Source organism: Nerophis lumbriciformis, linkage group LG15, assembly GCF_033978685.3.
Source record: "Nerophis lumbriciformis linkage group LG15, RoL_Nlum_v2.1, whole genome shotgun sequence".
In the NCBI taxonomy this organism is placed as follows: Eukaryota; Metazoa; Chordata; class Actinopteri; order Syngnathiformes; family Syngnathidae; genus Nerophis; species Nerophis lumbriciformis.
This window is the reverse complement of record NC_084562.2, coordinates 31,669,132-31,681,833: the sequence shown is the minus strand read 5'-3', so window position 1 is coordinate 31,681,833 and position 12,702 is coordinate 31,669,132. Positions and strand designations below refer to the sequence as shown.

The window sequence follows — 12,702 nt, the reverse complement described above, 5'->3', positions numbered from 1 at the left end:
AATGAAGCCCCACACCAAACGTATATGATGTACTGTTATATTTTTCTAAAAACATTTGTACAGGAATTGAAAATACAACCCATGCAAGAAATTCTGAATGATCTTCCGTTGCTTCTTTTGATGAGCGTTTACAAATAAGCCATGAGCATGTACAAGAATCTGTGCTTTTAAAAGTTAAAGCATCAATAAAGGACATGAAGAACGTGTTCAGCATGTCAAATGGGATATTTCCATAAAAATAAAAAAAATAAAAATGATGAAAATATAAATATACTCGTACACATAACTACAATCAGCTGTGAAACGTCCAAATAGAACAAAGCGAGCGTGAACTTTACAAGAAGTGCAAATATTGCATAATGGAGGATTGCATAATTGTGGAAAGGTAACATTTCTTTCTATTATATATTTCAAAACACACAATACCTACAAATTTACATGCAAGTCAATATTCAAAAGCCAAGGTAGTGTTTTAACTTGTGTTTCTTATTGCGGACAGTGACAAGACTTGTTTGGCTAGACCAGAACAAAGATTGAGACTAAATATCATATACTATTTCCTTCATTTACATTAAAAAGCAGATGGCACCATTAGATATTGGGAAGGATCTTTACTACAAAGATGGTGGCAAAAAGACAGTCAGCATCAGAGGTCAGAGTTTGGTGGATGTAGAGTTCAGGATGTGGTGCTGGATCTTGGCGTTAGTGGCCTTGGACAGGTCTCGCTGCAGAAACGAAAGATATAGCAAGCCATCAACACCCATTTCTAGTCAAAAACAACATATCTGCTAACTGTTACTTCAAGATACTCGCTGAAGGTAAAAAAAGCAAAACACTACATCAGTTCATGCTCAAAGACTAGACGGGACTATTCTGAGGGGATGGTGCAGGTGCAGGATACACAATTATTTTTCTTTAACAGTAGACATGCCACAAGAACGGTTTCGCTGTGTTGTGGTGCAAATCGAAAGTCGTTAAGATACAAAAGTGTGAGGCCTCTGCCAGCCAACAACAGTCATTAGGGTGTAATTACCCTTGTTAGTGTTCCTCTTAATTCTAGCAATAGTAAGGAGTGCACCACAGAGCGAAACAACTCTTGTTGGGGCATATCTCTACCTAAAAAGAAAAACACAATCCTCTCAGACTACAGCTGTCCTATTAAGTCCTTGAGCATTAACTGATGAAGCCTGCTCAGATAAGATGTCAAACATCTTCAAAATAGTGACATGTCATAAAATCTAAATCTAAATATATACTGCAGCCTCCTGCGATAACAATATATATCATTTTGCATATACAGTGGGGCAAAAAAGTATTTAGTCAGCCACCAATTGTGCAAGTTCTCCCACTTAAAATGATGACAGAGGTCTGTAATTTTCATCATAGGTACACTTCAACTGTGAAAGACAGAATGTGAAAAAAAATCCAGGAATTCACATTGTAGGATTTTTAAAGAATTTATTTGTAAATTATGGTGGAAAATAAGTATTTGGTCAATAACAAAAATTCAACTCAATACTTTGTTATTGCCAACAAAGGTTATATTACAAACGATTACTATAGGTCTTTACCAGGTTTGCACACACAGTAGCTGGTATTTTGGCCCATTCCTCCATGCAGATCTTCTCGAGAGCAGTGATGTTTTGGGGCTGTCGCCGAGCAACACAGACTTTCAACTCCCTCCACATATTATGTGGTTGAGGTCTGGAGACTGGCTAGGCCACTCCAGGACTTTCAAATGCTTCTTACGGAGCCACTCCTTCGTTGCCTGGGCGGTGTGTTTGGGATCATTGTCATGCTGGAAGACCCAGCCACGTTTCATCTTCAAAGCTCTCACTGATGGAAGGAGGTTTTGGCTCAAAATCTCACGATACATGGCCCCGTTCATTCTTTCCTTAACACGGATCAGTCGGCCTGTCCCCTTAGCAGAAAAACAGCCCCAAAGCATGATGTTTCCACCCCCATGCTTCACAGTAGGTATGGTGTTCTTGGGATGCAACTCAGTATTCTTCTTCCTCCAAACGCGACGAGTTGAGTTTATACCAAAAAGTTCTATTTTGGTTTCATCTGACCACATGACATTCTCCCAATCCTCTGCTGTATCATCCATGTGCTCTCTGGCAAACTTCAGACGGGCCTGGACATGCACTGGCTTAAGCAGGGGGACACGTCTGGCACTGCAGGATTTGATTCCCTGTCGGCGTAGTGTGTTACTGATGGTAACCTTTGTTACTTTGGTCCCAGCTCTCTGCAGGTCATTCACCAGGTCCCCCCGTGTGGTTCTGGGATTTTTGCTCAGCGTTCTCATGATCATTTTGACCCCACGGGATGAGATCTTGCGTGGAGCCCCAGAGCGAGGGAGATTATCAGTGGTCTTGTATGTCTTCCATTTTCTGATAATTGCTCCCACAGTTGTTTTTTTTCACACCAAGCTGCTTGCCTATTGTAGATTCACTCTTCACAGTCTGGCGCAGGTCTACAATTCTTTTCCTGGTGTCCTTCGACAGCTCTTTGGTCTTGCCATAGTGGAGTTAGGAGTCTGACTGTTTGAGGCTGTGGACAGGTGTCTTTTATACAGATAACAAGTTCAAACAGGTGCCATTAATACAGGTAACGAGTGGAGGACAGAAGAGCTTCTTAAAGAAGAAGTTACAGGTCTGTGAGAGCCAGAGATCTTCCTTGTTTGAAGTGACCAAATACTTATTTTCCACCATAATTTACAAATAAATTCTTTAAAATTTCTACAATGTGAATTCCTGGATTTTTTTTCACATTCTGTCTCTCACAGTTGAAGTGTACATATGATGAAAATTACAGACCTCTGTCATCATTTTAAGTGGGAGAACTTGCACAATCGGTGGCTGACTAAATACTTTTTTGCCCCACTGTAAATAATAATACAACCAAACATGTTACACAGGCTCCTAATTTGGCTGCTGATGTGTGCGTTTACTAAATGATCGATTTGATTGATAATAAAATAGCGCCGAATGCATTTGTTGCGGCCCAAATTTACTTATTAAAAGCCATCCCAAATATATGAATGTATGGGAAACACTGATGTATAGACTACAAGTGATGAACAAATGTACAGTAGTACCTTGGCTTACAAAGCCTTTTGGGATACAGATATTTCCTGAAATTTTCATTAAAAATATAACTTTTTTTCAATTATACTGAAAACTAACCAACAAACCTCAGCGATTGCATACCCTCCTTGCGGATATAAGGACTCTGTACAAAGAGAAAAAGAACTTCTGCGCAAGTGAAGTAATATGTAGTCACGCTCGCCACACTGACGAGGGAAACGTCTCCATTACACCCATTAAACGTGAGGCAAACTCTTCAGAGGCAGTGTGCCACAGAAAAGGAAAATTAAAGTAAAAAGTGAAGGGAAATTAGACGTTGTAAAACACTCTGTAATGGAAAAGTGTGGAAATGAATATTGGCTGCATGGCCTAACCAAGCGCTGTGAACATCATTAAGGATGAAGATAATAGCCAGATTCGCATACAGGTAAAAGCCAGTAAATTAGAATATTTTGAAAAACTTGATTTATTTCAGTAATTGCATTCAAAAGGTGTAACTTGTACATTATATTTATTCATTGCACACAGACTGATGCATTCAAATGTTTATTTCATTTAATTTTGATGATTTGAAGTGGCAACAAATGAAAATCCAAAATTCCGTGTGTCACAAAATTAGAATATTACTTAAGGCTAATACAAAAAAGGGATTTTTAGAAATGTTGGCCAACTGAAAAGTATGAAAATGAAAAATATGAGCATGTACAATACTCAATACTTGGTTGGAGCTCCTTTTGCTTCAATTACTGCGTTAATGCGGCGTGGCATGGAGTCGATGACTTTCTGGCACTGCTCAGGTGTTATGAGAGCCCAGGTTGCTCTGATAGTGGCCTTCAACTCTTCTGCGTTTTTGGGTCTGGCATTCTGCATCTTCCTTTTCACAATACCCCACAGATTTTCTATGGGGCTAAGGTCAGGGGAGTTGGCGGGCCAATTTAGAACAGAAATACCATGGTCCGTAAACCAGGCACGGGTAGATTTTGCGCTGTGTGCAGGCGCCAAGTCCTGTTGGAACTTGAAATCTCCATCTCCATAGAGCAGGTCAGCAGCAGGAAGCATGAAGTGCTCTAAAACTTGCTGGTAGACGGCTGCGTTGACCCTGGATCTCAGGAAACAGAGTGGACCGACACCAGCAGATGACATGGCACCCCAAACCATCACTGATGGTGGAAACTTTACACTAGACTTCAGGCAACGTGGATCCTGTGCCTCTCCTGTCTTCCTCCAGACTCTGGGACCTCGATTTCCAAAGGAAATGCAAAATTTGCATGGTTGGGTGATGGTTTGGGGTGCCATGTCATCTGCTGGTGTCGGTCCACTCTGTTTCCTGAGATCCAGGGTCAACGCAGCCGTCTACCAGCAAGTTTTAGAGCACTTCATGCTTCCTGCTGCTGACCTGCTCTATGGAGATGGAGATTTCAAGTTCCAACAGGACTTGGCGCCTGCACACAGCGCAAAATCTACCCGTGCCTGGTTTACGGACCATGGTATTTCTGTTCTAAATTGGCCCGCCAACTCCCCTGACCTTAGCCCCATAGAAAATCTGTGGGGTATTGCGAAAAGGAAGATGCAGAATGCCAGACCCAAAAACGCAGAAGAGTTGAAGGCCACTATCAGAGCAACCTGGGCTCTCATAACACCTGAGCAGTGCCAGAAACTCATGGACTCCATGCCACGCCGCATTAACGCAGTAATTGAGGCAAAAGGAGCTCCAACCAAGTATTGAGTATTGTACATGCTCATATTTTTCATTTTCATACTTTTCAGTTGGCCAACATTTCTAAAAATCCCTTTTTTGTATTAGCCTTAAGTAATATTCTAATTTTGTGACACACGGAATTTTGGATTTTCATTTGTTGCCACTTCAAATCATCAAAATTAAATGAAATAAACATTTGAATGCATCAGTCTGTGTGCAATGAATAAATATAATGTACAAGTTACACCTTTTGAATGCAATTACTGAAATAAATCAAGTTTTTCAAAATATTCTAATTTACTGGCTTTTACCTGTATACTAGTTCTCGGGATGCAGTTCTAAGAACTACCACACTGGAGTTTAGTTATAGGAACTACCCTTCCCCATAGGGATTTTTCCTTTTCACGTTCGCACATGGCTGAGGATGCTGGGGACCTTAAAAAGAAACATGTGTGACGCATATCTGCCTGCGACCCAAGACATTACTTTAGCGCCTCACCCACCACTGCAAAACAACCAACAACCCGCCCGCGAAAAGTGAAAAAAGAAACAACACAAGCAAGAATAGAGACCTCGGTGGCTACAGTGTTCATGATAGTCTGCTAAAATTCGGCATCTAATAACGTTAATGGAATAGCACACCGAGGGAGTAAGGGCACATGGAATCCACAGACAGGCGACATTTCTTTGTTTCGTGGAAGACGAAAGGATAGCAACGCGCCGCAGACTAAGAAGGCGACAAATAAGTAACTTATTATTAATTACCGTATGTACTGTATAGGCCTACGTATCCTATAAGTAAACATTCCAGGCGGTATTTGACTGTTAGTATTGAGCACATTACAATGTGTGGATATTTGAGACATTATGCATTGTGTAATCGTTGTAATTCAGATGTTGCTGCAACTCATTGGACACTACTCCTCGCCGTCTGTCTGGGTTCGGACTTAAGTAGAAGACTGGTGGACAAGGGTTCTCCCCAGTTTTATTTTCAGTGGATTGAAAATTTAATGAATAAATGATCCATTTATCGCTGGCTGTGTTCATTTTTCCTGTTGCGATCTCGTAAACAACTCTGTGGGACTTTTTAAAAATGGCAGGTCTCTGTCATGACTAGGAGAAGCACATACTGTATCCTGTAAGGGGAGTAGCTTGTCAGTTTAACCAATCACCTACATATTTTAGTTCCTATGGGACTCAGTTTAGACCCTGCCTCAGAGCAGAAGCTAAAATGGTTCTAGAATCTGAGGGCTGTATTCCCTAGTTACCGTATGTCGGAACACGACGACAAATGGCCTGGGGACTAAGAAGATTATAGGAACTCCAAAAAGTCCCTACAGTTGGAAAACAACTAATATTGCTTAAAATGTGAAAGGAACTACTTCTATGAAATGCCGTCTATCTATTTTCTGCCGCTTGTCCGTCTTGGGGACGCGGGGGGGCTGGAGCGCCTATGATATGGACAGTGACAACTAACTAGAGCAGTGGTCTCATTATTGACACTTCCACCTACCAACAAGTATGTCTCTCCTTCAGTTGCCCTTTCAGTTTGCAATACAACGACAAGAACAAAAGTAACAAATTGTTCCCTTTTTGAACTACTGTTTCCTTTCATTTTCATATTTACAGTAATCCATCACTACATCGCGCTTTAAAGTTGATCATTCTATCACAGATTTAGTTTTAAGCATATTCTACAATTTTTTGCCCTGATTCAAGAATTTTCAAGCATACAAATGGCTAAATATCACTACAACATTATTGGCCACTAAATGAGACTATATTATTGGCTCAGCCTCAGGGAGCAAGACTAAATTGTATTAATGTCAGGTAAAGGTGACTATATGGGTATTATTTCATGTGTAGAAGGCTCTAATGATGTTAAGAAAATGTTTTAGAAGGTAATAAACAGTGTTTTATACTCAAGCTATGAAAATATTAGATTTTTTAAAATAATAATTTCCATTTCAAGGAAGTTAAATTACCACAGTCAGGCACAGAACTAGTTCACATCAATAAGAAAAGCTTCACTGTAATCTTTTGTGTGTTCTCTGTACAGTGTGAGTAATTCGGGTGTTCATTTATAAATAATTTAAGTGTAAATTCTGACTTACAAAAAATAATCTCCACTTAGAGTTTGAGACTCCACTTTCATGTTATAATGTTATAGCTGCTGGATGACTTACTTCGATGATGTGTGCTGCTGGTTCAACACATCACACAGATAAGAGCATGAAAACAGGAGTGTGCAGAAAATGATCAAGTGTCTCCGTGGTGCTGCCTGGCATGCACGCAAAATCTTCATTTAGATAAAGCGGTATGCACTACTTTTCAATTACACATGCAGTGTTGTTAGATAACACGCACAACAGGCCCACTCACAGTACACGCAATTTTTTTTCCCCCACACGCTCTCTAGCGTGTGGTATTTGGATCTTAATAAATCAGGCCCTGTGTGCTAAATAATTATATTTTTTCATTTTTTCTTCCCAGCACTGTGGGTGCTCCAATTATCAGCGTGTATTCTGCACATTTATGAAGACAAACACGCTAAATGGATTGCACTCCTTAATTCACTTAAGGGATGCAATTTTGTGCGTATAAGCTTGGTAGATCAGCTCAAGTTTGCACAAGTTTTAGTACACGCAAACCTTCAGTAAATCATGTCAATCAGTAAATGTTATTTAGTTATCTTGTAACAAACTGTAATCTCAAACAGCCCAATGGTGCTTTTGTTTGTTAGTTTCAGGGATGCACGATATTTATATTGTATAAATATAATTTTGGGTGGCTTTGGATGTCTTCCTCTGAAGGAACAAAGGATTCCCACTTGATCAATGGGAACTTTTGTTTACACTCTGAGCTTAGGGGAAGTTAATACCCGCCTGCAAGGTAGGAGCGCTTGATATTTTCACCCTAACCCACTTTAAAGCACATTATGGACACTCTTGCCTCATTGGAGTGTTGTTTTTTTAATCATTATCGGATTTATGGTTGTGGCGTAATAATTCCTAACATTGGTCCAATAGTTATCGGGCATCCCTCAATTTATAAGCTTGCAATCCAACTCAAAGGTATAGAGTCACTTAAAATGAAAACACACCTTGACTGAACACTTTCAGTATTCACCAAGTCCCTCTAAAAAGTAAATTGGCATGATTAGATGCAAAGGAATAGTAGAGAGAAAGCATAGCAAGAAAACATGAAGACAAAAGTGTCCATTACCGCAAACTCCGAATATGTGCTGGCAACTGAGTTAAGGCTGACGTTACACTGTGGACTAGAGGGGGTCATCAACGCACCACTCAGAGGAGTCCCCTTCAACTGGATCTCATTTTCCTTGTTACAGCCTGTCACCTTTGGGTGGGGAGATTTAACCAGCACCCTTTGTGTATGTCCCTGGAGTAGAGAAAAGAGGGCAGAACATCATCAACAGCAATCCTGAGATCAAACTTTTTATTTGAATTTACTTACAGGTAGTTTTATTTTTAAAATTGTAATAATTAAACAATTTATATCACAGTGGATCCCTGACACTTTAAACTTAGACAAACATTATTCATCCCCAAGGAAAAATGGCACACAGTAGCTCAATTACAAGAAGTCCATTTATTTATGGTTTGGCTTTGGGGAGACTATTTTTTTTATGGATGTATTTTGTCAGTAAGTACCATACAGTATAAGTATGCCTATAATTGTTTCTTCAACTGTAAAACTGAATTTAAAATTATTTAAATACTTGTGAGAGGCATATTATAGGATTAAAGTAGCAAACACCGGGCTTTTTATTGGTGCATTAATCATTTGTGTTTTATTCATATAAAATATATAATAAATTCACTAATATGAAATGCTGTAAATTCCACAACCAATATTTTAGTGCAAACCTGCACGAACCAGGCAATAATTGATAATTAATGCTAATGAATACTAATTAATATTGATTCTGGCGTTATTTACTGCCTTTCCAATGGGGTTTGCTAACCCACCACACCCTTGGCAATGCCCACACAGTCACAAATAGATTGGCTTTCTGTGGAAAACACTGAATCGTTCTACTCCATTAACCTCTGTCGAGACACTGCATAATTATTTTACCCCAGTGCTCAGAGCACTGAAATGAGGCACCGGTACATACTCAGTTTCTGGGTCTAGTTTATGTCGGCACACTTGCTATAATGGTACAGAGTTTTAGTACGCATCCCCATGTTCTTTTCTCCTTGAAAAGTATTGGCAGTGGCCGGTTGCATAATGCAGTATTTGTCAAAGTCCATGTGACTAAAATGGGAATTGCCTTTTTTTTTTTCCCCCCCATCCATCTGTCCATTTACTATCGCTTGTCACAATTATGAAAGACATGACGACGGATGGATAAAAAAAAAAAAAAGCATTCTAACTTGTAAATATAAGTCCGCTTACAGCAGAGCCAATGGGAGCTCTTCTATTTTGCCCATAAAATCCAATACAAAAACATTCATAAACCACCAACCGTACTCCATTTACATTTCCATCCATCCATCCATCCATCTTCTTCCGCTTATCCGAGGTCGGGTCGCGGGGGCAGCAGCTTAAGCAGGGATGCCCAGACTTCCCTCTCCCCAGCCACTTCATCCAGCTCCTCCTGGGGGATCCCGAGGCGTTCCCAGGCCAGCCGGGAGAGATAGTCTTCCCAGCGTGTCCTGGGTCTTCCCCGTGGCCTCCTACCGGTCGGACGTGCCCGAAACACCTTCCTAGGGAGGCGTTCGGGTGGCATCCTGACCAGATGCCCGAACCACCTCATCTGGCTCCTCTCGATGTGGAGGAGCAGCGGCTTTACTTTGAGCTCCCCCCGAATGACAGAGCTTCTCACCCTATCTCTAAGGGAGAGCCCCGCCACCCGGTGGAGGAAACTCATTTCGGCCGCTTGTACCCGTGATCTTGTCCTTTCGGTCATGACCCAAAGCTCATGACCATAGGTGAGGATGGGAACGTAGATCGACCGGTAAATCGAGAGCTTTGCCTTCCGGCTCAGCTCCTTCTTCACCACAACGGATCGATACAGCGTCCGCATTACTGAAGACGCCGCACCGATCCCCCTGTCGATCTCACGATCCACTCTTCCCCCACTCGTGAACAAGACTCCGAGGTACTTGAACTCCTCCACTTGGGGCAAGATCTCCTCCCCAACCCGGAGATGGCACTCCACCCTTTTCCGGGAGAGAACCATGGACTCGGACTTGGAGGTGCTGATTCCCATCCCAGTCGCTTCACACTCGGCTGCGAACCGATCCAGTGAGAGTTGAAGATCTTGGCCGGAGGAAGCCATCAGGACCACATCATCTGCAAATAGCAGAGACCTAATCCTGCAGCCACCAAACCAGATCCCCTCAACGCCCTGACTGCGCCTAGAAATTCTGTCCATAAAGGTTATGAACAGAATCGGTGACAAAAGGGCAGCCTTGGCGGAGTCCAACCCTCACTGGAAACGTGTCCGACTTACTGCCGGCAATGCGGACCAAGCTCTGACACTGATCATACAGGGAGCGAACTGCCACAATAAGACAGTCCGTTACCCCATACTCTCTGAGCACTCCCCACAGGACTTCCCGGGGTACACGGTCGAATGCCTTCTCCAAGTCCACAAAGCACATGTAGACTGGTTGGGCAAACTCCCATGCACCCTCAAGGACCCTGCCGAGAGTATAGAGCTGGTCCACAGTTCCACGACCAGGACGAAAACCACACTGTTCCTCCTGAATCCGAGGTTCGACTATCCGGCGTAGCCTCCTCTCCAGTACACCTGAATAGACCTTACCGGGAAGGCTGAGGAGTGTGATCCCACGATAGTTGGAACACATCCTCCGGTTCCCCTTCTTAAAGAGAGGAACCACCACCCCGGTCTTCCAATCCAGAGGTACCGCCCCCGATGTCCACGCGATGTTGCAGAGTCTTGTCAACCAAGACAGCCCCACAACATCCAGAGCCTTAAGGAACTCCGGGCGGATCTCATCCACCCCCGGGGCCTTGCCACCGAGGAGCTTTTTAACTACCTCGGCAACCTCAGCCCCAGAAATAGGAGAGCCCACCACAGATTCCACAGGCCCTGCTTCCTCATAGGAAGACGTGCTGGTAGGATTGAGGAGGTCTTCGAAGTATTCTCTCCACCGATCCACAACATCCGCAGTCGAGGTCAGCAGAACACCATCCTCGCCATACACGGTGTTGACACTGCACTGCTTCCCCTTCCTGAGGCGGCGGATGGTAGTCCAGAATTGCTTCGAAGCCGTCCGGAAGTCTTTTTCCATGGCCTCCCCGAACTCCTCCCATGTCCGAGTTTTTGCCTCCGCGACCGCTGAAGCCGCACACCGCTTGGCCTGTCGGTACCTGTCTGCTGCCTCAGGAGTCCCATGAGCCAAAAGAACCCGATAGGACTCCTTCTTCAGCCTGACGGCATCCCTCACCGCCGGCGTCCACCAACGGGTTCTAGGATTACCGCCACGACAGGCACCAACCACCTTGCGGCCACAGCTCCAATCGGCCGCCTCGACAACAGAGGCACGGAACATGGTCCACTCGGACTCAATGTCCAGCGCCTCCCTCGTGACATTTTCAAAGTTCTTCCGGAGGTGGGAATTGAAACTCTCTCTGACAGGAGACTCTGCCAGGCGTTCCCAGCAAACCCTCACAATGCGTTTGGGCCTGCCAGGTCTGTCCGGCATCCTCCCCCACCATCGCAGCCAACTCACCACCAGGTGGTGATCGGTTGAAAGCTCCGCCCCTCTCTTCACCCGAGTGTCCAAAACATGAGACCGCAAATCCGATGACACAACTACAAAGTCGATCATGGAACTGCGGCCTAGGGTGTCCTGGTGCCAAGTGCACATATGGACACCCTTATGTTTGAACATGGTGTTTGTTATCGACAATCTGTGACGAGCACAAAAGTCCAATAACAGAACACCACTCGGGTTCAGATCCGGGCGGCCATTCTTCCCAATCATGCCTCTCCAGGTTTCACTGTCGCTGCCAACATGAGCGTTGAAGTCCCCCAGTAGAACGAGGGAATCACCCGGGGGAGCACTCTCCAGTACTCCCTCGAGTGAATCCAAAAAGGGTGGGTACTCTGAGCTGCTGTTTGGCGCGTAAACGCAAACAACAGTCAGGACCCGTCCCCCCACCCGAAGACGGAGGGAAGCTACCCTCTCGTCCACCGGGTTGAACTCCAACGTGCAGGCTTTGAGCCAAGGGGCAACAAGAATTGCCACCCCAGCCCGTCGCCTCTCACTGCCGGCAACGCCAGAGTGGAAGAGAGTCCAGCCCCTCTCAAGAGAACTGGTTCCAGAGCCCTTGCTGTGCGTCGAAGTGAGTCCAACTATATCTAGCCGGAACTTCTCCACCTCACGCACTAGCTCAGGCTCCTTCCCCCCCAGCGAGGTGACGTTCCACGTCCCAAGAGCCAGCTTATGTAGCCGAGGATCGGACCGCCAAGTGCCCTGCCCTCGGCTTCCGCCCAGCTCACACTGCACCCGACCTCTATGGCCCCTGCTATGGGTGGTGAGCCCATTGGAGGGGGGACCCACGTTGCCTCTTCGGGCTGTGCCCGGCCGGGCCCCATGGGGACAGGCCCGACCACCAGGCGCTCGCCATCGTGCCCCACCTCCGGGCCTGGCTCCAGAGGGGGGCCCCGGTGACCCGCGTCCGGGCGAGGGAAATCTGGGTCCTTTGTTAGTGTTCTTCATAGAGGTCTTCGAGCTGCTCTTTGTCTGATCCCTCATTTACATTTCATGATTTAAATATTATCCAAGTATTAGTGATATTGTTATTATAGGCGCTAACGCAGACAAACTACTTTTATTTACATTGAGTGGTCTGCTGCTTTCTCGCTTCCTTGCTCTCTGTAAGTTTAATGTTTATCATAAATCGTGCATCCCACCT

At 44.3% G+C, this 12,702-nt stretch overlaps 1 protein-coding gene across 4 annotated transcripts in view; it reads right to left on the bottom strand.

The window, feature by feature from the left end:
* Positions 1-12,702, bottom strand: part of prc1b (protein regulator of cytokinesis 1b) — a 46,720-nt gene continuing 34,018 nt past the window's right edge. Inside the window, exons 13-15 of one of the 4 annotated variants that reach the window (XM_061975037.1) lie at positions 8,014-8,187; positions 7,892-7,926; positions 1-725 (exon numbers count right to left, since the gene is read on the bottom strand). In XM_061975037.1, coding sequence (XP_061831021.1) covers positions 677-725; positions 7,892-7,926; positions 8,014-8,187 — 258 coding nt within the window. In that variant the 3' untranslated portion in view covers positions 1-676. The remainder of the gene's footprint in view (positions 726-7,891; positions 7,927-8,013; positions 8,188-12,702) is intronic. The other 3 variants (XM_061975040.1, XM_061975039.1, XM_061975038.2) reach the window with 3 other exon arrangements.